Source organism: Crocuta crocuta, unplaced genomic scaffold, assembly GCF_008692635.1.
Source record: "Crocuta crocuta isolate KB4526 unplaced genomic scaffold, BGI_CrCroc_1.0 scaffold384, whole genome shotgun sequence".
In the NCBI taxonomy this organism is placed as follows: Eukaryota; Metazoa; Chordata; class Mammalia; order Carnivora; family Hyaenidae; genus Crocuta; species Crocuta crocuta.
In genome coordinates this window covers 2,431,558-2,453,994 of record NW_027532182.1, presented here as the reverse complement: position 1 = coordinate 2,453,994, position 22,437 = coordinate 2,431,558, and the positions used below count along the sequence as shown (strand labels likewise).

The window sequence follows — 22,437 nt, the reverse complement described above, 5'->3', positions numbered from 1 at the left end:
ATGACTTGGCCGTTGCCAATGGCAGCACGTAAAGGGAGATAATTAAGCAGGTATTAATATTCCAAAACCGAAACTTATTTGAAATACATCTTTCAGCACTGCAGATATCACCTTCACAGAACGTGTAATTACAAAGTTCTCAGGACTCCAGCAACAGAACACAGTCAGCCTAGAAACAGCGTGTGCAGGTAGGGGTGTGGGGAAGAAGGTAGTTCTGCTATGATGAATTACTGGAACCTGAAAATGGGATCTAATTAATTAGCAGAAATAAAAATAATAATATCCAAAACTTATATGAATTGACATTTTAGATGCATTAATTGAGCTGATCTTCCCAACAGCACTATTATTTCCTGTTTCCCGGGCAATGAGCTCTAAGCACTGAGAGTAACCTCATTCAAGGTGCCACAGCTAGAAACTGTCAGGGCTGGGCTACATGGCAGCACAGCCCAGACTGTGAGCCCATGATGCCACATGATGAACTCCTTCTAGACAAGCATTTTCATTACATAAATCATTTAAGTCTATCAGATTATACATCCGAACTCAGAGCCAAGAAATGTCACTACGATAGCACATTAGCATGGTTTCATTTAAACAAAACATTGAGTTTTAAACTCAGTAAGGTTGATGGGAAGATTGGCTTTCTAATATACCCGCTTATGAGCTCAAAGCCAGCTGTCCCATTGATCTCCCCGGTGGCACTGCCTAGGACTGATACAAGCCTGGTCAGGGGCCGGCCAACAATAAACCCAAGCAGAGAAAGGTCTGGGCCTCTTTTTTTTTTTTTTTTTTTTAATTTCTAGGAGAGAGAGAGAGAGACAGCATGAGCAGGGGAGGGTCAGAGAGAGAGGGAGGCACAGACTCTGAAACAGGCTCCAGGCTCTGAGCTGGCAGTCAGCACAGAGCCCGACGCGGGGCTCGAACCCACGAACCGTGAGATCATGACCTAAGCGAAAGTCAGACGCTTAACCGACTAAGCCACCCAGGCGCCCCTGGTCTGGGCCTCTTAGTGTGAAAACCAGTACCTACCAGACCCGCTGGCTGCCAGCACAAACATCAGTTCAAATGTGAATCAAAATCAATTCTGCTTTCGGAGCTATTTAAAATCTGATTGACAGTATTATGCACCAAGCAAGACAACTCTCTAATTCCTATGCTGAAACTCTTTGCCTTCCTAACATGTTTGCAGACGACAGAGGATTTTCAATAAAAATGGTTTCTTTCATAAAGATTCTACTGCCATGGAAATAATTCTCTCAAAACAATAAGATTCCGTTTCTTCCACACTTTAAATTCTTGTCATTTGTTTCTTCAGTATAAAAGCAAAATGCACAAATGCATATTCACAGATGCCTAACACAGCACCTTACACATAGCAAATTCTCAACAAATACTTGAGATAGGAAATGAATTCTCTGCATCCCAACTTTTGTTTTTAATGTTTATTTATTTTTGAAAGAGAGACAGAGTGCAAGTGGGAGACAGGAAGAGAGACACAGAATCTCAAGCAGGCTCCAGGCTCTGAGCTGTCAGCACAGAGCCCGATGTGGGGCTCATACCCATGAACCGTGAGATCATGACCTGAGCCAAAGTTGGATGCTTAACTGACTGAGCCACCCACACAGGTGCCCCCCCTTCATCTCAACTTTTAAACTGAACCAAAAATATCAACAGTTTGCCTACCAATAGAACATTGTGGATGATGTAAACTATGTATAATCCTTATCCACTAAAACTAAATTTTGTTACAGGGATAAGATTTTCATATGTAAAATCAATCTGAGAATAATTGAGGACAAAACTGAAGAGCTTTACCCCTAAAGAGGACAGATTTATAGAAGAATGAAACTAATACATACAGGAATAGTCTGGTAAAGCATATTTTATGAAGAAGGCTATCTCATCTTTCAGCCATTTTAAAATCATACGTGAGTTACTCACATCCTCTTGGGGGGGGAATGATTGTATTCATTGATGGGAGGAAATGCAATTTCTGAAGTTCTCGCTCTCTAAAACTGAAATGCTGCGTGAAACTTAATCTGATCTTATTAATGGTTGTTTCTGAAACAACCAAAGGTCTTTTTCTCATCTTAACTAAATACCACCAACGACGTGTTTCCAGCTGTCCCGCTTGGATCATGTGCACTGTGGAGTCAAGGCATCGCTCAAAAGTGAATCTCAACATTTCAAGGGCAAGACTGGTTGAAAACATTCCAATGTCTTCTTTCTCGACTAATGGTAAGAAGTTCAACATTTACAAACTATGTGTTGATGCCGTGTGTCCTCCATAATAAGTCAATAATCACAATTCAAAAACTATCATCACATAGTCGAATACGCCACTAAAAAGTAAGCAATCTAGGGACACTTGGGTGGCTCAATTAGTTAAGCATCTGACTCTTGATTTCAGCTCAGATCATGATCTCACAGTTGGTGGGTTCAAGCCCCTCACTGAGCTCTGTGCTGTGTCAGCGCAGAGCCTGCTTAGAATTCTCTCTCCCTCTCTCTCTGCTCCTACCCCACTCATGCTCTTTCTCTCAAAATAAATAACCTTAAAAAAATTTTTAAGTAAGCAATTTACCTGATATCTGATCATTTAGATAATAATTTTTAATCTGCCTGGCATTTTTTTAAGTTTATTTATTTATTTTTAGAGAGAAAGTTGGATCCTTAACTGACTCAGCCTTCCAGGTGCCCCTGCCTGGCATATTCATAAAAATTAATCAGTTTGTTCCTTTGTTGCTAGGTAAAATGGCCAAAATTTTCTGAAAATTTGGGCAACACCCAGATCAAAGAGAATATAGATAAGAACTACTTTCGGCACATAGTTTTTCAGCTATGAGAGTCCATCTCACTGGTTCTTGTTCTTAAATATTTTTGAAGACCCCAAAGAGCTTTTTGTTTATGAGGTTATAGCTATCAATATTCACCATATTAGAAATTAAAACTGACAAATTTATAAATACTTATTGAATTAGTAACAATAATACCATTATATAGTAAAATAAGTATTTTTATGAAAAATCTCTTTTCCAAAAACAAAGAAAATAGTGGGGCAGAAACCACTGTTCTACATTTTTAAAATCTGTAAATGTCTTCCTTAAGGGGAAAAAAGCTAGATTTTATATTCGCTTCTGCATTCAATTTTGGAATATGCTGCTTCTGTTGAAGTAAATTAAGAAAATCTAGTCTCACGCAGATATGTAGTTGGGAAAGAGAGGAGCACTTTAATAGTCTTTTTATATAATTGTGGATATTCTTCTTTGATGCTATACCAGATCTTGACAAATGATAAAGTTTTAAAAAATAGTTTCAATGTGCAATCTGAAACCATTTCAGTGAATTTTTCATACTGCTACATTAAAATTCATTGGTCTATCTTACACATTGAATGGATCTTTCTCCTATGCATAATTTTGTAACATCATAAATTGGTCATTTGGAAAATATTGGTTCACTGTTTGATGTAGATATTCCAAATGTTGACACATTTCATTATACAGTATAAAAGTCACATTAGTTAGCATTACGAATTTTATCAGAAAAGCCTTTAGATATTGGGAAGCTGTCAAGCTCACAGTACTAGCTACAAGTTTTCCAAAAATGAATTTTCACTGGGTCCATTGCCAATTTTATCATTGGCCATGAACACTACTAGTTGTTTTTCTTGAAGAGATGGGCTCACTTCATTCATTTTTGAGAACTATAGTTTGTCTGTCAGTCATTCTTTCAAGTAAAAATGTTGTTCCACTCATATTGTTACATTAAAAAATGTTACATGTCCATGAAAGAAAAAAAAAACCTAGTTCAGAATACCATTCAATCACACAAGCATTTTTCCAGGAGACAACCACTGTATTTCGGAATGTACCAGAAGTGCTTTATGCATACTTACTATTCTAGCAAACAAAATGCTAAAAAAAAAAAAAAAAAAAAAAGTGTACTCAAGAATCAAGATGTAGCAAAATGCATCATTTTTACCACTTCATCAAGAACATTTTCAATGGAAACTGGCATTTATTTGAAATACAGATCCATGACAGTGAAGATTACAATGACTACTAGTATAGTTTTGTGCCACTACCTTGACTTGCACTAAGCTACCAGCATCTTTACCTACATCAATGCAAACATCAACACATTTGACCTTCAATCCTTGGGGTTTCCATAGGAGTCTCTAGACCACATCCCAAGGGGTCTGCTGGTCTAGCTAATATCAGTCCAACCCCCCACCGATAACTCTAGAAAAGCTGGATAAGCTACCAAAAAAATCAACTACTTAAAGACATTCGTAAGCTACCAGGGCAGCCCGGGACTTGAGGAGCCAAGATCCCAAAGAGATGGAAAGTACTGAGAAATGAGTCCAAGAGTCTAAAATGCTTTTCAACTGATAGCATTTACTGATTTGCAACCAGAAGCTGAGAAGCTGAAAAGCAAAGAGAGGGGTTAAGATGCTGAGAGGCTTAGCAGAATTACCAACAGAGTTATAGTGCTATGAAGATAAAAATTAGAGTTTAGGGCCTCCAAGAAGGAGGGACTACAATTTACCTTGAAGGGCTACACCCTGGGAATAAGCAAGAACTAGAAGTAAAGCAGCCCTCACAGGCCTTCAACCCAATCCTAAATCACTCTATCCCCAGACTGGATTAAGGTGATCTATTACCACTATAATTGCCAGCAAAATGTTGAGGAAAAGCTACACTAGAAAAAGATAACATCATCCAGATCCTACATCATATTTTATATACACTGTTCAGCATTCAAACAAAAATTGCCAGGTTTACAAAGACACCAGATCAAAAGGGAAAATGAATAAAATAAATACACTCACAGGAGGTCCCAGGCATTGGCATTATAAGACATGAACTTTAAAAGAACTGATTATGTTCCCCCAAATACATTACAAAAATGGCGAATTTCAGTACAAAACTGAAATCTATAAAAATAGATTATTCCAGATCTCTTTTAAAATCTAAAATAACCGAGGGGCACCTGGGAGGCTCAGTTGGTTAAACCTCTAACTCTTGGTTTTGGCTCAGGTCATGATCTCATGGTTCATGAGTTCAAGCCCTGCATCAGGCTCTGCACTGATGGTGTGGAGCCGGCTTGGGATTCTCTCTCTCCCCCCTCTCTCTGCCTTCCCCCATGCTCTCTCACTCCCTCTCTCTCTCTCTCAAAACAAATTAAAAAAAATTTTTTAACTAAAATCACTGAAATATTGATGGCTTTAACAAAATATAGACACAATTTATAAAAGAATTCATGAACTAGAATATATATAGTAGGAAATATTCTGACTGAAGCAAGAAAGAAAATTAAAAAGGCTGGAAAATGCAGAAAAAAACATATAAGATAGATATATGGGACACAGTGAAAAGGTCAAGGCATAAATAATATTTGAAGAGACAAGAGCTGAGAATTTCCCAGTACTTAACAAAAATGTCTAGAAATCCCAAGTAAGATAAATTCAACTAAAACAATGCCAAGTCATAGTGAAATTACTGAAAAACAAAAGGAAAGAATTACAAAAGCAGCTAAATGAGGGAAAAAACATAATCTTCCCAGGAACAACAGTAAGATTGGCATCTGGATTTCAACAATTTCAACAATTAACACCAGAAAAGAATAGAATATCTTCTGTAAAATAATGAAAGAAAAGAATTACAAACCTAGAATTCTCAACCCAGCCAAGTGAACGGGCACTGAAATGTTACAGTAATAGTTGATTAATCCAAAATAGGCCAGAAATGAGAGGAGGAAGATGCATTAAACTGGCAGGACAAATAGAAAATAAAGTAGTAAGATACTAGATTTAAAGCCACACATATCAGCTACTACATTAAGTATAAACGAACTAAACACTCCAGTTAAAATACAGAATTATAATATGTATGTCGATAATACATAAAAACTATATGCTGCTTTCAGGAGACACATTAACACTTGCTTTGAGAAAAAAAGAAAATCTCAGAATATATAAAATGGAAATGCAAAAGGAGGAAGATGACTGACCATCCGAGGAGATGGTGGGGACAATGAAGGCTCATTTCATTGTGTGGAGTTGGGATTGGACAGAGATAATAAGTCATATCCCTCTATCTTTAAGTACAGAAACAAAAGAGAAATATGTACAGAAGTCAGAAGGATATGGATGAAAATACAAGCTTTCCAACCAATAAAACCAAATTTGAAAATAGAGCTTGTCCTGTAGTCACAGATTGGGCTTCTTATGTATCAAGCTTCCCTACAAGTCTAGACATTGGGCTATTCCACCTGACAGAAAGTCCACACAGGGGAAACATATCTCTCCAGGTATAAGAAGTGCTTCACATCCCTAAAGCCCTTCAAGTAGAGCCTCAGAGAGCAGTGCTCCAGAGGTCTGTCTAGAGATGTACAGGAGAATCTCAATTGTGAGCCTCAGTTGCACAGGAGAATCACTGAGAAGCTTTAAAATGGACATACACCAGACCATGAAAAGGAATCTGCAAAGGTAGGAACCAGGCTTATTTATTTATTTATTTATTTATTTATTTATTTATTTATTTATTTATTTATTTATTTATTTTAAGCTATTCCATTGTGTCTCTAAGGTTGAAAATCACTGGATAAGGTAGGCATGGGCCCCAACTAAATTAGTGTATCTATTATAAGAAAGATGGCAAAGACACAGGTGAGAAGACATACATCTTCCAAATAGCATGAGCCCAAAAGATGAAACAAAGGGACTGAACCATATACACAGACTTTGTTTTCCCAATCTCGGTAAATAGAGACAGTTTTACATTTCCCTTGGGGAGAAAAAGGCGTAGGATGTTAAATGGCAGAAACATCTGCCCAGTTTTGTTCTCTTCTTGGGAATGGAGTGGAAGTTTCTTCATATAATCATGAGGATAGGGTGGCAGGTCTGCCCTTGTGGCTGATGTGGCTTTCAGTCTGGGCCTTCATAGATAGGTAAGTTTGCACATATAAAAATTGAAAGAACAGGAAAAAAAAAACTGGAGGAACAGAGATGGGGGAACATTTTGAAGCAAAGATTTTTCTTTCTCAATGTTTTTAGTAATCTTCTAGGCAATAAAAGAATGATTATTAACTGTTCCAAGTATAAATAAACAAAATGCGTAAGCTGTAAGTTGGCTGAAATACGTCTTTCTGAGCTCTGGACCTTTACAGGTGCTGTTCCTTATGCTGTTCCTGGACTCTTCCAGCCTCCCCTCATCCTGAGCCTCACCCCTCTCACCTACAAATCCTTAGATCTCAGGCTCTGGCAGAGCTTTCTCTGATCCCACATACAAATTTAAGTTCCCCTGCCATATGTTCTCATGAGATCTAAAACAACTTACAATCCTACATTTGTGAATATCTGGGTAATGTCAAGTTAATGAACTGCATGAGGACAGACCTCAACCTGCTTATTTGTCATTATATTCCAGGCTCCAGTCACAGATGCTGTGTGTCTGTGAATAAGAGTCCCAGGCCATTCACAGGCTGCAAAAGCTGCTTGAAGTTGCCAAGAAGGAAAGAATTTTTTTTTTAAGTTTATTTTGAGAGAGAGAGAGCAAGAGCAGGGGAGGGGCAGAGAGAGAGAGAGAGAGAGACAGGGAGAGAGAGAATCCCAAGCAGGCTCCACACTGTCAGCACAGAGCCCAAGGTAGGGCTGGACCCCACAAACTGTGAGATCATGACCTGAGCTGAGATCAAGAGTTGTCCCTTTAACCGGCTGAGCCACCCCGGCACCTCAATGAGAGAANCTCCTAGAAATAAATAAAACATTAAAAAAAAAAAGAAAATGAAAATCAAATAAGGCTGCCAACACTTGAGCGAGAGTCAGTTGCCCTTTTTCACCCAGCACAACCACAGCACAAGAACAGCTACCGGTCGGGAGGCCCGTGAAAGACAGCTGATGCTGAGTAGGCCTCAAAGAACTCTCTTCAGTCACNAAAGACCAAAATATTCTTCCTGCTCTGAGGCTTCAGCACAGTAACTAAGACCTGTTCCAAGGAACAATTTTTCTGGATAAGAGTCGGCTGTGACAGTTAACCGTCAGGTTAAATTCAAAGGAGGCAAAAGTGGTTAATTTGATGTCCAAGAAACACAGGGCACCAAACTTGGTGGCACACGTTTCCCTCGGACAACAGCTCGAGAGCGCCGCCCCGAGCTGGCTCCTCAGAAAACCTGTCTCCTCCCGAGCTGCCAAAGTGATAAGCCGCATCCCAGGAGAGAACCGTGCTCCTGAATCTTGGAGAAGATTTATGAAAGCAAATAAGGTGAACAAATAAAATCGATGATAGAAAAACAATACGCAACTCTTCCTTGTTGCCCTGGGCAAATCTGTTGCTTAAACAATAACAACAGAATCTAATCAGTAAACCTCTTAGCTGCCAGAATTATACAAGCAACTTGCCTATTTCAAATGTCACATTTCCCATCTGATATAAATATCCGCCTTCTGCTCACATTCCTGAAGTGTAATACAAATTGAGCCCAAACGAAAATTCACCTTGGCACAAACTAATTTTTTTTTCCCTTTCAAATGACCCAGACTGTGCATTATGAAAATTGCAAAGCCCCGGTCTTTTCAGTAATTGGAGTAGATTGTGGAAGCCAGGAGTTGCTGCTCAGCCAGGCCTTTTTACCTTGCTGTCCACATGGCATGGGGGTGACTAGCTCCTTCAAGTCCACCGAGACCTGGTTCAGCCTCAGCAGCCTTTTATACACAAAGGCAACGCTGCCTGTTCTCTGATTTCTGGAAAAATCTGCCATAGCAGTGAGATGTGTACATACTATTTTCTTAAACTAAAGAAATAGATCTGGTAGTAAAAAAAAAAAAAAAAAAAAACACCACTTGAAAAAATGTTTAAGGAAAACGATGTGAAAATAGTGGGAAAGGTAAAAAGGCTAACCTGAAAGACTGCTATAACCAAAATCATGTGTGTCACCTCTGTGAGTTTATGCCAGAATACACACTTTCTTGCTAATGGCAGGAAGCAAGAGATTTGAGCCATTGAGGAAATGCTCATCCCGTCTACTTTGGGGGCCTTCCTAGAATATTAAATGTATGTTGCAAATGTAGCACTTGCAGACTCAAACCATTTGTCTCCACAGACAACTGTATGGGCATCCCCTGGGGTAGTGGCTAAAAACGTTGAGCACTAGCTCTCACCAAAGATCTTCTGAGTCAGCCTCTGTCTCGGGAATAGAACCCAGGAATCTGCATTTTTAACATCTCCACTTCCCCAAAACAGTGTGTTTGCTCTACAAACTTGGCTTCCTGATCAGTCCTTAGCCACCCCTTCTGATCCTATCAGACCCCTTAAGTTGCTCATACAGAGAAATTCAGAGCTGCCTGGGGTATTAAAGTTAAAAGAGCCTCTCTCTGGAGCACGATTCCTTTAGATCTCTGATCTCACTTGAACCAAGTAAGTAAGGAAAAAATCTGCGAAGTTTACAGGTTAACAGAGTACATGAGAAACAATCCCTTCAGTGCAGTAATGTGATGTTTCTGAGCAGAGTACAAGTGTTCATCGCTTCCAATTCCCAAAGCCTCTCAATTTCAGGCAACCAGAGAAGCCAGAGTAGGGACTTTCCTGCAACCAGTTTACAGAGTCACCCTCTGCGAACCAACGACACCCGCACTGGAACGTCCGTGTGATTATAAATAAACCACCCTCCCAACAATACTCATCATCGTCCATGGTTATAATTACCTAAAGACTGTACACAATTCAACACCAGCAAACAAAGCCCCAGAGAAACTGCCCCTTCCCTATCATTCAACATTAACTTTGAGATATTCTTGCCTATTAAATTAGGAATGAGAATTTTCAAACCAAACAACTCTAATTTTGAACATATTTCGAAGGTCTTTTGAGCCACAAAGGAGGCCTATGTTTACACAGTAATGTTAAGCAGGAAAGGAAAAAGGTCTCATCTACATAAATATCAATGGACCAGCATTAAGCCTCTCCCAGCCCAGTCTAAGTAGGAAAATGCCCTAAAAGAAACATTATCAATATATCTTTAGTCTTAGGTGTTTGGCTTACATATTTGATAAATATTTATAAAAGTGCAGATTTTGATTTGATTTTATGTTTTTGTTTTACGATGAATTCTATTTTTGTGGTTTTTATGATCAATTGATATTTTATGGATCACTCGGAAATAATTCAATTTACACGATGCTTCTAAGAAATAAGATTTGGACTCAAATGGCTTAAGAAAATTATCCAAAATTCAACCACATGGGGTGGGGTCAGGAAGGGGCATCTTTATTTCATTTTAGACCAAAGACTTTACAACCTTCAATAGGCTTTGACCTTTCAGCTGAAATCTTTGTTATTGAAAAAGAAATTACAGGACTATAGTTCTCCCTACATCAGGGGAGGTGCAGGTAGGGATTGCCAAAAGAAAAAGAAAAAAGCTGTCTAATGTGTTATTTGTAGTTTCTGGAAAGAGGTCAAGCAGCAGAGAGAGGAAACAAAGCATACCCTTGCTCATTTGGGGCTGAGTCTCCTCATCTTTGTCCAAATCTTCTAACTCAAGGAAATTGTCCACCTAAAAAGAGATGAACATCATTGTTATGTATATGAGGCCTACTGAAAAAATTTCAATTAACAATCAATGAACCCACTTCCACAGCATTCAAAGTGAGCCACTGAATCTACTTTTCTCATTAACTTGAGTCCCAGCTAACGGCCTTTGTGTTCACTGCTTTCCCAAAAACATCTGAAAGGAGCAGTCAATTTGGAAGCTGGCCTGGATTTTGTAGGCACCATATTAAGATCTCTATACTGAGAGGGAAAGGATGGTCTGAGGAGTTTTTGAAAAGAGACTTTGTTCCCAGATTCTCTGCCAGGATATACCTTATTCCCAAGACAGTCTGAAACAGTGACTCTGGTTTTTCTGTTGGTTGGTTTTTGTTTTATTGCTTTTGCCTCTCAACCAAATGATGGTGGTGGGTCTGGCTGTTACCATAATGGGCTTTTCACTCTAGGGTCAGAGAGAAGAAACTAAAGAAAGCAGAAGAGAAAGGTCCATTTGAAACAAAATCATCCTGCCCCAGGTAAATCACAAGAGAGGTGAGCAGGGCCGAAAATCAAGTGTTCTCTCTTCCGAGCAAATAAAACTGAAAATTACTTCAAAGGTAAAAAGCAGAGCAGATGACCTTTACAGGCACAATAGCAGCATTTCAATGAAAGACTAGTCCACGTGGAATCCTGCTCTCCGCAGCAAGCTGACAACGAGACATTTTAGATTAACAAAATGGTAACATTTCAGACACGAACTAATTCATCTCCGGTGAATATCAAAGAGTGTAAATAAGAAAATGATTTCACCACCGGCGTAAAGGAGACCTAGTTGAGTAAAGGCATAATGTCGAAATGCTCATCGTGACCTAAAACGTGCTCCTAACAAAGTATCATAAAGTTACACATTCAGATCTCGTAAATGGAATTCAAAACACAGCCTGGATTTTTCATCCCTCAGCTCTACTTCCCAGACCGTGGGCTCTGGCATATGAATTCAAAATGGAAGCTTCCATTGCTTGTAAGTACATCACTGTAGTTATTTCCTAGCATCCAAGTGACAGCAAAAATGGATCTTCACCATGACGGTCTCGGTCCTAACCCCGTTATTTTGCCATTTCTTTTAACGGTGTATGTTCAGGGTGAGTAGAGTCATGTCTCTCTACTGAGGAACCCCTTCCATTTGCTAAGCTTTCAGGGAAAAAGGCCTGGAACCCCACCGACCGACCAAGCATACTTTCAAGATCTTTAAACACCAATAAAATCTGCTGAATTCTCCAATTTTGTATGAGAGATAGCAAATGAGTCCTGTGGGGGGGGTTTTGTTTTGATTTGACTTTTTTTTGTTTTTGTTTCTGTACCACAGAAGAAAATTGAATCATGCCTTACCTTCACCTGTCCTGCCCGATTCAGATCACCTTGAAAGGTACTGCCCACTTTTTGGCCTTTATCTATCACTATCTGAAACAGAAGCAAAACAAAACAGTGAGGACACATTGATGGGAAAATGAAACAGCCAAAAATAAAGGAGCTGACATTGTAGCCCTTCAGGCCATAAAACTCCCCTTCCAACTTGTGTTAATTAGCTATGCATGATGGACCAGATCCACCAAGTCATAGTAGCGGTCAGGGAATAGTTTTCAGGAGGTCTGACTTCTACTTCTGCCTCTACACTCATCTACAGTATAACCTAGAGTAAATTACTTAACCTCAATTTTCTCATGTGTAAAATAGGAACACTCCCCACCTCATTACCCCACCTCCCATCCCATCCCATCGAACCTCTGAAGGACAAGGCAGAGAATGCTAATGCAACATTTTCAAGTTATTAGGAAACAATATCATTGAACAATTCTTTGCCTCTCACATGCTAGTTAAAGTCTCAATAGGAAATATATTACCAATTGCCAGTGACTGCCAGTCGAAAGTGAATCCTTTACAGGAATAAAAAAGGTCAGGTCCCGTAATCATCTCATTTGGAAGCAAATTCTGGAATTAAAGAATTGTAGGCCTCCGCTATGTATAAACACTTTCCTAACACAGAGACCTTTGTTCCCTTGTATGAAACCACAATCTCATGTACACTTTTGTCCACAATATCACAAGGTAGACAGGATGAGCTAGAAGGTAGAAACTCAAATGATGTTAAAAGTAGAACATGAGCTTCCACTGGGATTCCTTGATAATTAAAAAACCATAGCTAAGGAGAACATGAATATAGTCTATTAAGTCTTTAAGATTAGGAACAGAGCATACATTTATTGACCAAATCTTGGAAAAACCAAGATAACAGATTTCACTTTAAGAGATAAACCCAGGGGCACCTGGGTGGCTCAGTCATTTAAGCAATCAACTTCGGCTCAGGTCATGATCTCATGGTTTGTGAGTTCGAGCTCCACTTTGGGCTCTGTGCTGACAGCTCAGAGCCTGGAGCCTGCTTTGGATTCTGTGTCTCCCTCTCTCTCTGCCTGCCCCTGCTTGCCATCTGTCTCTGTCTCTGTCTCTCTGTCTCTCTCTCAAAAATAAATAAACATTAAAAAAATTAAAAATCAATAAAAAAGAGATGAATCCAGAGCAGGTAAAAAAATCTCCCATTTTACACAGAGAATTATACACAGAGAATTATAAAAATGAACTATTTTTTCCCAAATAGAGGACAAGCTAAAATACGGAAACAATTTCAAGAATTTTTAGATGGCAGTTTCTTAAGGAAACATAAAAATTTGGGGATAACCATGTTACCATCATAAACTTTGACTGCTGAAATCATGAAATGTAATGATGATTTTCAATGAAGTATCCCAATGCTATGCCTAGAATCAAGAGTCTGAGTTACTGATCCAATACTGTCCAATGTTTCGTATGTTCTTACAGTCTCTCTCTTTTTTAATTCATAAAAAATGGGTTTTTTCCTGTTTCTATAAATGTGCTATGATATTACCTGTTCCTCTTCTGAAGGAAATATATTTTCTGAAGAATCAGCTCCAAATGCTCCTCTTTTGGTCATATTATTCTCTGAAATGATAAGTTACATATTATAAAACATCCACCACATGGAGTCTAGTTAACATTACATTTATTGAGAATCTTTCTTCCAAACAACAACCAAAAAAATGCTTTTCAAAGAAATCTACAAGCTGAATGCTTGAGGCATTGAGCACTCTTAACTTTACAAAATTACTTCTGGGGTGCCTAGGTGGCTCGGTTGAGCATCTGACTCTTGATTTCAGCTTAGGTCATGATCTCATGGTCATGGGATCGAGCCCCACATTGGGCTCCATGCTGAGTGTAAAGCCTGCTTGGGATTCTGTCTCTCTCCCTCTCTCTCTCCCTCACCCCAACTCAAAAATAAATAAGTAGGCTTTTTTAAAAAGAACTTACAAAATTGTTTCTAAATATGCATAGAAAGATAACACAATTTCACTCACTTTTCAATAATACTTAAGTGCTTACTATAAATCTAACACCGTTCTCAGCCACCATTACAAGGTGAGGAAAGTACAATATTTGCAAAACTCTTAGATATTATATTTCTCTTTTTTTTTTTTCTAAAATCGAGGGTAGGTTTTCCTTATGTGGTAGCAATGTGTGGATGATTGTGGAAAACTTGCAAGAGAAAAAAATTAAAATTAGAAAATCAATCCTAATCCTACAAAACAAAAAAGCTGTAACAAATTTTCTTTTCCGATGGCTATGTTTCTCACATTTTATCTGTGTATCCACATATGTAAATTCTAAAGAGCAATGTTTGACTATTCTTGACTATTTATAAGTATAATACCTTTGTACTAAATCTGTTCACATTCGTGATTATCTTCTTAGGATAAGGAAAGGGTCTAAGATTAATCCTAAATTAAGTGATTGAGAAGATTATGATAACATGATGCCATTAACAGAAATGTGGGAAATAAATTCAGATGCGTGGTAATGAGTTAAGCTGTAATCGTGCTCACTAGAGGTATCAGTAGAAATAGTGAGGGAAACACCCAAGAGGCTTCTGAAGATGTAGGCTATATCATAGCTATAGGTAAATATCTGGTAAAAATTACACTGGGATAAGGGTTTAAACCATCAAATTATTTTCAATATTAACACTAATGATGAGGGTTAACATGGATTAAATGTCAGATCCTCTTTTACGAGGACCTCATACAGCTCATGTAAGGCACACAGAAACCCTAGAGGTAGACACTGTTAGTATTCCCATTTTACAGATGAGGAAACCAAGACCTACTAGAGAGATCAAGTAACCTGTTCAAAGTCACACAGCTGGTAAGTCACAGCATGAGGATTTGAACCCAGGCCTTTTGACTCAGAATCCACACTCTCGATCACACTGCTATGCCACTTAGAGTGAGAAAGCAAATGAAGCAAAAGGGTATTTAGAGTACAGAAGAATGAAGCAAAACAAAACAAAAAAAAACAAATCCCAGAAAGGAGACAAAGAAGAAAAGTTTACAACAGCATAAGTACCAGGGCCGCACAGTAGAGCTACGAGAATTGTTTGATCTGAGTGCTTTGTAGGCAGGTATCTAACCAAAGGGATATGAGAGAGTCTAACCCAGCACAGTGGCCATGTTTGTTTCTCTTGAGCTGTTACTTGCATGGCATCAAAAGCAGTGAGAGTCTTGTTGTTTACAGCCTGGTGCAAGTTCAGTCAGAGTCCTTTGTTTGCTTCTGTCTACCCATCATTGGCAGAATTAAGACTTGTAGGGGTATCTACAGGACATTAATGCTGGAATAGTGTTAGGGTGCAGAGGTAAGGTAACCTAATCTGTAATACGTTATTACTACTCAATAAACAAGAGAGGGAGAATGTAAATACTGAATGCATCACTTTTTCCTTAAAAGGGTTGTATTAATAAAGAACACAAGCTCAGGCCAGTTTTCTCTCCTGACTCCCATACCAACATGCATGACTCCTAACTAGCTTCCACCGGGAGAGCAGAAACTCTGATGGAAAGCACAAGCCTTGGCAGTTGGCGCTGGAGCGGTGAGGGCCAGGGGGTGGGGGGCTGAGTAAGTAAGGCAATGGGAGCCTTGCCAAGAATACTGCTGGAGTAACCAACCAGCGCTAGAAAAGATCAGATAAGTGAGGAAGTTGTGGTTTTAGGACTTATCTCCCTGACTTCTTCCCCTTTTACAGTCAGAGCTGTCCTAAATCAGTTCTGGGGAAAAGATAAGCAATGAAGACAGGAGAATTTACCGGAGGAGGCATGGAAGGGTTCCTCAAATTTCCTCAGAGTTAGAGACAAGAAGACTTCCCGTGGCTACCTGTCATTCCTCCATGCACTGTTTTTTTTTTATGTCTACTTATTTTTAAGAGAAAAACAGAGTACAAAAGAGGGAGGGGCAGAGAAAGTGGGAGACACAAAATCTGAAGCAGGCTCTAGGCTCTGAGCTGTCAGCACAGAGCCTGACGTGGGACTCAAACCCACGGACTGTGAGATTATGACCTGAGCTGAAGTCGGACACTTAACTGACCAAGCCACCCAGGCAGCGCCCTCAGGGCCCTGTTCTAATAGGAGATGGAATAGTTTTCTGTTCCCCTGCTTATCCTTTAAATCCAGCAGAACCTAAATCTAGTATTTACTGAGAAAATACTACATCCCAGCACACTATTGTAATAGTCTACTGGCTTTAATACCTGAGAAACACAGTGATGTCTGAGAAGAACAGATGCTCTGGAAGGACAAGTTCTGTTTGTTCTCAGAATCAGTGCACTCCTCTGCCATTTCCAATGCGACGCTCAGGGTATTTGACAGATAACCAAATGAAACTCCTTCCAAATAAAGAGCAATATATAACAGAGTCCCAGCTTCTGACGCTGATGTTGAGCTATTGTTGGGATCTCAGATCTAACAAAAACATTCTAGTTCTTTTGTAAACATAAAGTTTTCATGTAAAAGATACCAGGAGAGGAGCGCCTGGGTGGCTCGGTCGTTTAAGCATCGGCTCTTAATCTCAGCTCAGGTCATGATCTCACGGTTTGTGGTTTTGAGCCCTGCATCGGGCTCTGTGCTGACAGCACCAAGCCTGCTTGGGATTCTCTCTCTGCCTCCCTCTCTGTGCCCCACCCCCTGTTTAAATAAATAAACTTAAAGGAAAAGAAAAGAAAAAGAAAAAAGACCAGAAGATGCAGAAAAGAACTTGTTCTCTCTGTGACAGATCCCTCAGTTTAAGCCTCCTTCTGGGACCCTGAAAGTAGTTTCACAAGAATGTATATTCTCTCACTCCAAAGACCCAGAATGCTTCTTATAAAAGCTTTTTATCATTTTTTGAAAAAACAGCAAATAATAAATCTCTTGGCAGAATAAGATAGGAAAAAAGGGTTTTTTTTTTCAATATGATAATGTCATCATGGCAGATGTTGGCACAGCCCAGAATCCAAAGTGGCCCTAAGCCTGATCAGAGGGCCAGCTGCTGCCTCCTAGAGTTCTGCTGGTGGCAGTCCAAATGCGCCACCCAAGCGTCCATCTCATCTTCTGCTTCTGTGCTCCATCAGAGTCCTCTTCCCCCCTTTCATCTTATGTCTAATGTTTCTTGCTTTGAAATAAGTGTCAGACAGAATACACTTTAGAAAGCTAGCATCTCTATTTCAGAGTGCAAGTAGGTTACTGAGATCCGAAAGACAGTTTCTTTGGGCATTTCTGAGTCAAAACTTCAATATGGATGAAACAAAGGGTTTTCATGTTTGTTTGTTTGTTAGTTCCTAAAGGTTTTTAAAGGTTTCGTTATCTGAAGCAATGGAATTTCGATTTTCTTTTGATACCAAACAGACAAGCTTCTAATAGATGTCCCATACACGATCGCCAACTACACCTACCATGTCTAATTTCAGGCCAAGGAAAGAGATTCCGCTCCTCAAAAAGGTGGAAACCACAGATGCCTTGATAAGTTAAACACAAATCACATATTGATTATGTATCTTCCCGATGAAAGGGATCGCTTTCAGAGAGCTCAATTTTGGGGGGGAAAAAAGCTTTTTAAAAATTCAAATTCTAGGGTGGCTCAGTTGGTTAAGTGTCCAACTTCGGCTCAGGTCATGATCTCACGGTTCATGGGTTTGAGCCCAGCATCGGGTTCTATGCTGACAGCTCAGAGCCTGGAGCCTGTCTTCGGACTCTGTGTCGCCCTCTCTCTCTGACCCTCCCCTATTCATGCTGTCTCTATCTCTCTCTCAAAAATAAATAAAACATTAAAAAAATTTTTAAAAATTCAAATTCTGTCCATACAAAAACCACACTAGACTAGACCTCATGTGCTGAGAACAGCATCACCTTGCTTGTAGGAGAGTTTTCACGGATCAACACAGTCAGCATCAGAATTCACGACCGATTCCTGACAGCAACCTCAAGAGTCTGTTCTTCTGCACCATGGTCAACGGCAATATAAATCAAGAGCATGTGCTCAGTCGCAAAGAGATATTGGCTATGTTGCTAGAAGGAAAGAAAAATACATGGGGGGGGGGGCGGATTCTGTGCAACACTGGGTAGTTGCAAAAAGCCTTTTGCAAAGAGAATTGGGGATAAGCAATCATGCCTATAACAAGGCTGGGTACTTTGAAAGTCAGGGGGTGATTTTCACATTATATTCCTAGCCTAGAGCAATGTTTCTCTGGACAATAATATTTGCTCTTGATTTGTCCAGCCAGACGACTTCACTCCACTGCTTCTTGATCACATGCTCCTTCGTATCTGGCCTCCCCTGGAGCGATAGTCGTTAGGATTAAATAAGCAATTTAAAAACCAATCAATCATAAATCAGAATAAATCCAAAGAAGCTAAATTCAGCAGACAAATCTTTTGTCTAAATTCCCTTTGCAGTGCTCTGAATTCCAACTGTTTTATGTTCTTCATTTGAAAGGGCACAGGGAGGAGAGGATTACCTCAGCCGGGCCAGTCAGGAATAATTGTGCTTTCCCCGAGGCTGGATGATAATTGACTCATTATTCACAGTCAGCTCTCAAGCTGCCAAGACACAAATGTACAACCCTGGCCCGGAAAATGTGTGTCAGAAGTCCAAGACGAGGGACACAACAGCAGTAAGTTGAAATTTTTGAAATGTCCAGTATCAGGTACTTCCTGAGAGAAAAATGTGAAGGGAGGGGCACCTGGGTGGCTCAGTTGGTTGAGTGTCCGACTTTGGCTCAGGTCATGATCTCACAGTTCGTGAGTTCGAGCCCCACATCGGGCTCTGTGCTGACAGCTGAGTCTGGAGCCTGCTTCTGATTCTGCGTCTCCCTCTCTCTCTGCCCCTCCCCTGCTCATGCACTGTCTCTCTCTCAAAAATGAATAAATATTTAAAAAAAAAAAATGTGAAGGGAGCGTAAAGTAGCTGAAAGGTGATTTACAGGAAGGAAACCCAAGTGGAAGCTGGGCCGTGCAACTCATTCGATCTGAAAGTTATATTGTGGGCAGCAGCTAAATGCAGGGTGACAGAGATGGGCAAGACCCCGTCCCCACCCTTACAGGGTTTCCAAGGAAGTTAAGCCAGATATGCCAGCGACCAAAATAGAACAGAACTATGGCAGACAATGTAAGGGAGTAGAAAGTGAGAGAATGGCGAAATTTACACCGGGTTTGGGAGAATCACAAAAGGCCTCACATAGGCATGGAGCATCTGAGCTGGGCTTTGAAAGACTATGGCTGCAATTTCAACAGGGGACCACTGCTGAGGTTATCCCACAGAAAGGGAAAACTGCGTGAGCAGAGCCCCCAAGGTGGGAAAGCAGAGGGCTTGAGGAAGAATCACAGAGGATTCCAGGAAGATGGGAGAGCACCTTCAGTGACGCGTGAAAGGCATCGGACAAACACTCTGTAGTTTAACCTAGGCCCTTGGACGTCACAATCAGAGCTGTGCTCTAAGGAGACGAAATGGATAGAATGGAGCAGAGGAGATCAGACACCGGAGCTAGAAGTAGTAAGTACAGGTAGTAATCCAGGTAAGAATGAAAGGGGCTCTCAGCAAAGGATTTAAGAAAGGAAAAAAGAGGGGTGCCTGGGTGGCTGGGTCAGTTAAGTGTTCGACTTTGGCTCAGGTCATGATCTCGCAGTTCATGAGTTCGAGCCCCATGTTAGGCTCTGTGCTGACAGCTCAGAGCCTGGAGCCTGCTTTGGATTCTGTGTCTGTTTTTTAAACCATTTTTAAAACATTTTTTAAAAAAAGGAAAATAGAGCTCACAAAGGGAGGGTTTTTTTGTTTTGTTTTGTTTTTTTGTCTCTAAAACAGAAATGAAGACACTATCTCCAAGTGGTTATATTTCCTCCCTCTCGATATCTCTGAATACTCACCTTATCTCTCCACTGCAACCTGGACTATTCTTTTAATTTCATCTGGTACACCCTAAGTAACTGCTTTTTTTCTTAACCAGCTCTGTGAAGATGGAAGTAGATAATACGGCATGCTTGCAACCTGTGAAATGATTACACTTTGGCCCAGAGAGGCCACACATATCATCCCATAAGATAAGCTCACCTTCCCAACTGATTTAGCCAAGGCCACAGAAGGGAGGTGGCCTGCCTTAGCAGCAGATACCTCATGTATGAGCACAGCCTCCCGTAGCTCCCAGAGTCCCTAACAGGGCAACAGTCACTGCTGACATCGTCTACACAAGCCAGGATCTTGCTGCATCCGAAAGTTCCTTTCTTTTTGTATCACACGTTTACCTACTTAGAACTTTCAAGTCTATGCACAAACAACTCATTTTCTTAATAGGAAATACAGACAAATGGGATGCTCCTCATTCTTGAGCCAAACCCAGAGTCACAAGGCCATACGGTCATCCAGTGAAGGACTCACAGTAAGGACCTAAGTACCCGGAAATAGTAGCTCCACCTCTCCATAGCTTTATTGAGGCATAATTTACAAAATTCACGTATTCTAAATGTAGAATTCAATGATTTTTGGTAAACACAGAGTTGTGCAACCATGACCCCAATTAAATTTTTATGTCATTTCCATCACCCCAAAAAGGACTCTGGTGCTCATCTGGAGTCCTTCTCTGTTCCTACCTCCAACGTCAGGCAACTACTAATCTACTTTTTTATAACTATAGCTTTGCCTTTTTTAGACAATATAAATGTGATCAAACAATATGTAAGCTTTGTGCCTGACTTCTCTAGTCAGCGTATCTTTGAGGTTCATCCATGTTGTAGCATGTATTGGCTCTGTGCTCCTTTTCATCTATTGTGTGGATAGATCACATTTTGTTTTGTCCATTCACCAGTGAATGGACATTGGGGTAGTTCCCACATTTTGCTCCCCCTTGATTCCGATGTTGCATTTGATCCTAGGAACACCATCACTAACCCCAATTCCATGCAGTGCCACAACGTGAAGAAACCAAAACAGAAGACAAGCAGAGAGTTTCAACTTCCCTCCACACCCAGACAATGAGAGGAATGCACGTAGTCACTGGAGCTAAAACTCTCTGATCATCTTCCCTCCTCACATGGTCCAGCCTTAGCACTATTAATGTGTTCCTGTTTTCTTCAAATATATCTGAAATCATCTCAAATTACCTTTCTTAATTGTTCATGGTCTATCTCTTGCCACTAAACTGTAAGCCTAAAGAAAGCAGGGACCTCTCTGTCAGGAACTTACTTACAGTTCCCGAAAGGGAAAACATTCATTCTCCACTCCAAAGGACATGTAACATTTATGACTGAATGTAGACTGATACTCAACCCTTCAACCAGTGAGTTCACTGAGTGTTAAGCTGGAAGCCTGGAGAAGGAGTTAAGAAAGTTATTAAGACCTGGTCTCTGCCTGTGAGACACATATAATTTATTCTCTTAAAACATCTACTCACTCAAAGACATAACATTTTGCATATCTTTCAGCCAGCATTTCCATGTCTAAGAATTTATCCAAAAGAAATAATTAAGTTTGTGGGCAAAGATTTCACTACAAAGCCAAAAATGTCTAATCTATTCCCTTGAAAATTTTTACTTAGTCAAGGCCTTAAATTTCTGCATGTCTTTGAACCGGCATTTCCATGGGTAAAAATTTATCCAAAGGCCATGAACAAGAAGGGTGCAAAGATGGGACTACCAAAAATATAAACAATGACCGAGGCATTACCAGGACGAAGAAGGCTATCCATGCCCACCACCTCCATACCCTCTGACCTCAGTGCCCTCGTTCACCTTTGCTCGTGCCATTCTGGCCACAGTGACCTCTTCATTGCTCCTCAACCAGGCAGGGGCGCTGCTCTCACCAGGCCTCCACACTGGTTGTTCCCTTGGGCTCAAATGCCTTTCCTTCAAGAATCCATAGGCTTTACTCCATCACCTCCTTCCAAACTTCATTCACAGATTACTTTCCCAAGGAGGCCTAACCAGACCACTATACACAAAAATGCAACCCTATACCCTCCACCAGCACTCATAATCCCATATCTTGCTCTGTATATTTTTTTCTTTACCAGAGCAGTTACTACCTTCTGACACAGATATTTTTCTTATTCATGATGTTTGCTATTCGTTGCTCTCTCTCCCTTCTAGGATGCAAATTCCCCGAAAGTAATGACCTTTGTCTCTTTTGGTCAGTTATGTGAGCAGTACTTGGCACACAGCAGGTGTTTAATACATATTTACTGAATGAACGAGGATGTGCAATGTGGCATCATTTTTAATAGCCAAAAATTGGAAATCACTACATGTCCAACAAAAAAGAGAATGGTTAAATAAACTGTGGCACACAACTGAATACTGTGCAGTCTTTAAAAATTCTGTTAAATAATCATATTTAGTAATTGGGAAGTTTGTTATGTGAAAAAGCAAGTTATAAAAAGTATATATAGTATGATATCACTTTTGTAAAATAATTATAATAAATTTGCTGAATATATAAATGAATGAAAAATATATATATGTATATATTGTATAATATAGTAAGATTGAGCCCT

The 22,437-nt window shown here is 40.0% G+C and overlaps 1 protein-coding gene across 5 annotated transcripts in view; it reads right to left on the bottom strand.

The window, feature by feature from the left end:
* IFTAP (intraflagellar transport associated protein) overlaps positions 1 to 22,437 on the bottom strand; it is a 62,807-nt gene that overhangs the window by 10,466 nt on the left and 29,904 nt on the right. For all 5 annotated transcript variants that reach the window (XM_077777495.1, XM_077777500.1, XM_077777496.1 and 2 more), the window contains 3 exons: positions 13,468 to 13,541; positions 11,916 to 11,987; positions 10,488 to 10,554 (listed from right to left, as the gene is read on the bottom strand). In XM_077777495.1, coding sequence (XP_077633621.1) covers positions 10,488 to 10,554; positions 11,916 to 11,987; positions 13,468 to 13,541 — 213 coding nt within the window. The remainder of the gene's footprint in view (positions 1 to 10,487; positions 10,555 to 11,915; positions 11,988 to 13,467; positions 13,542 to 22,437) is intronic.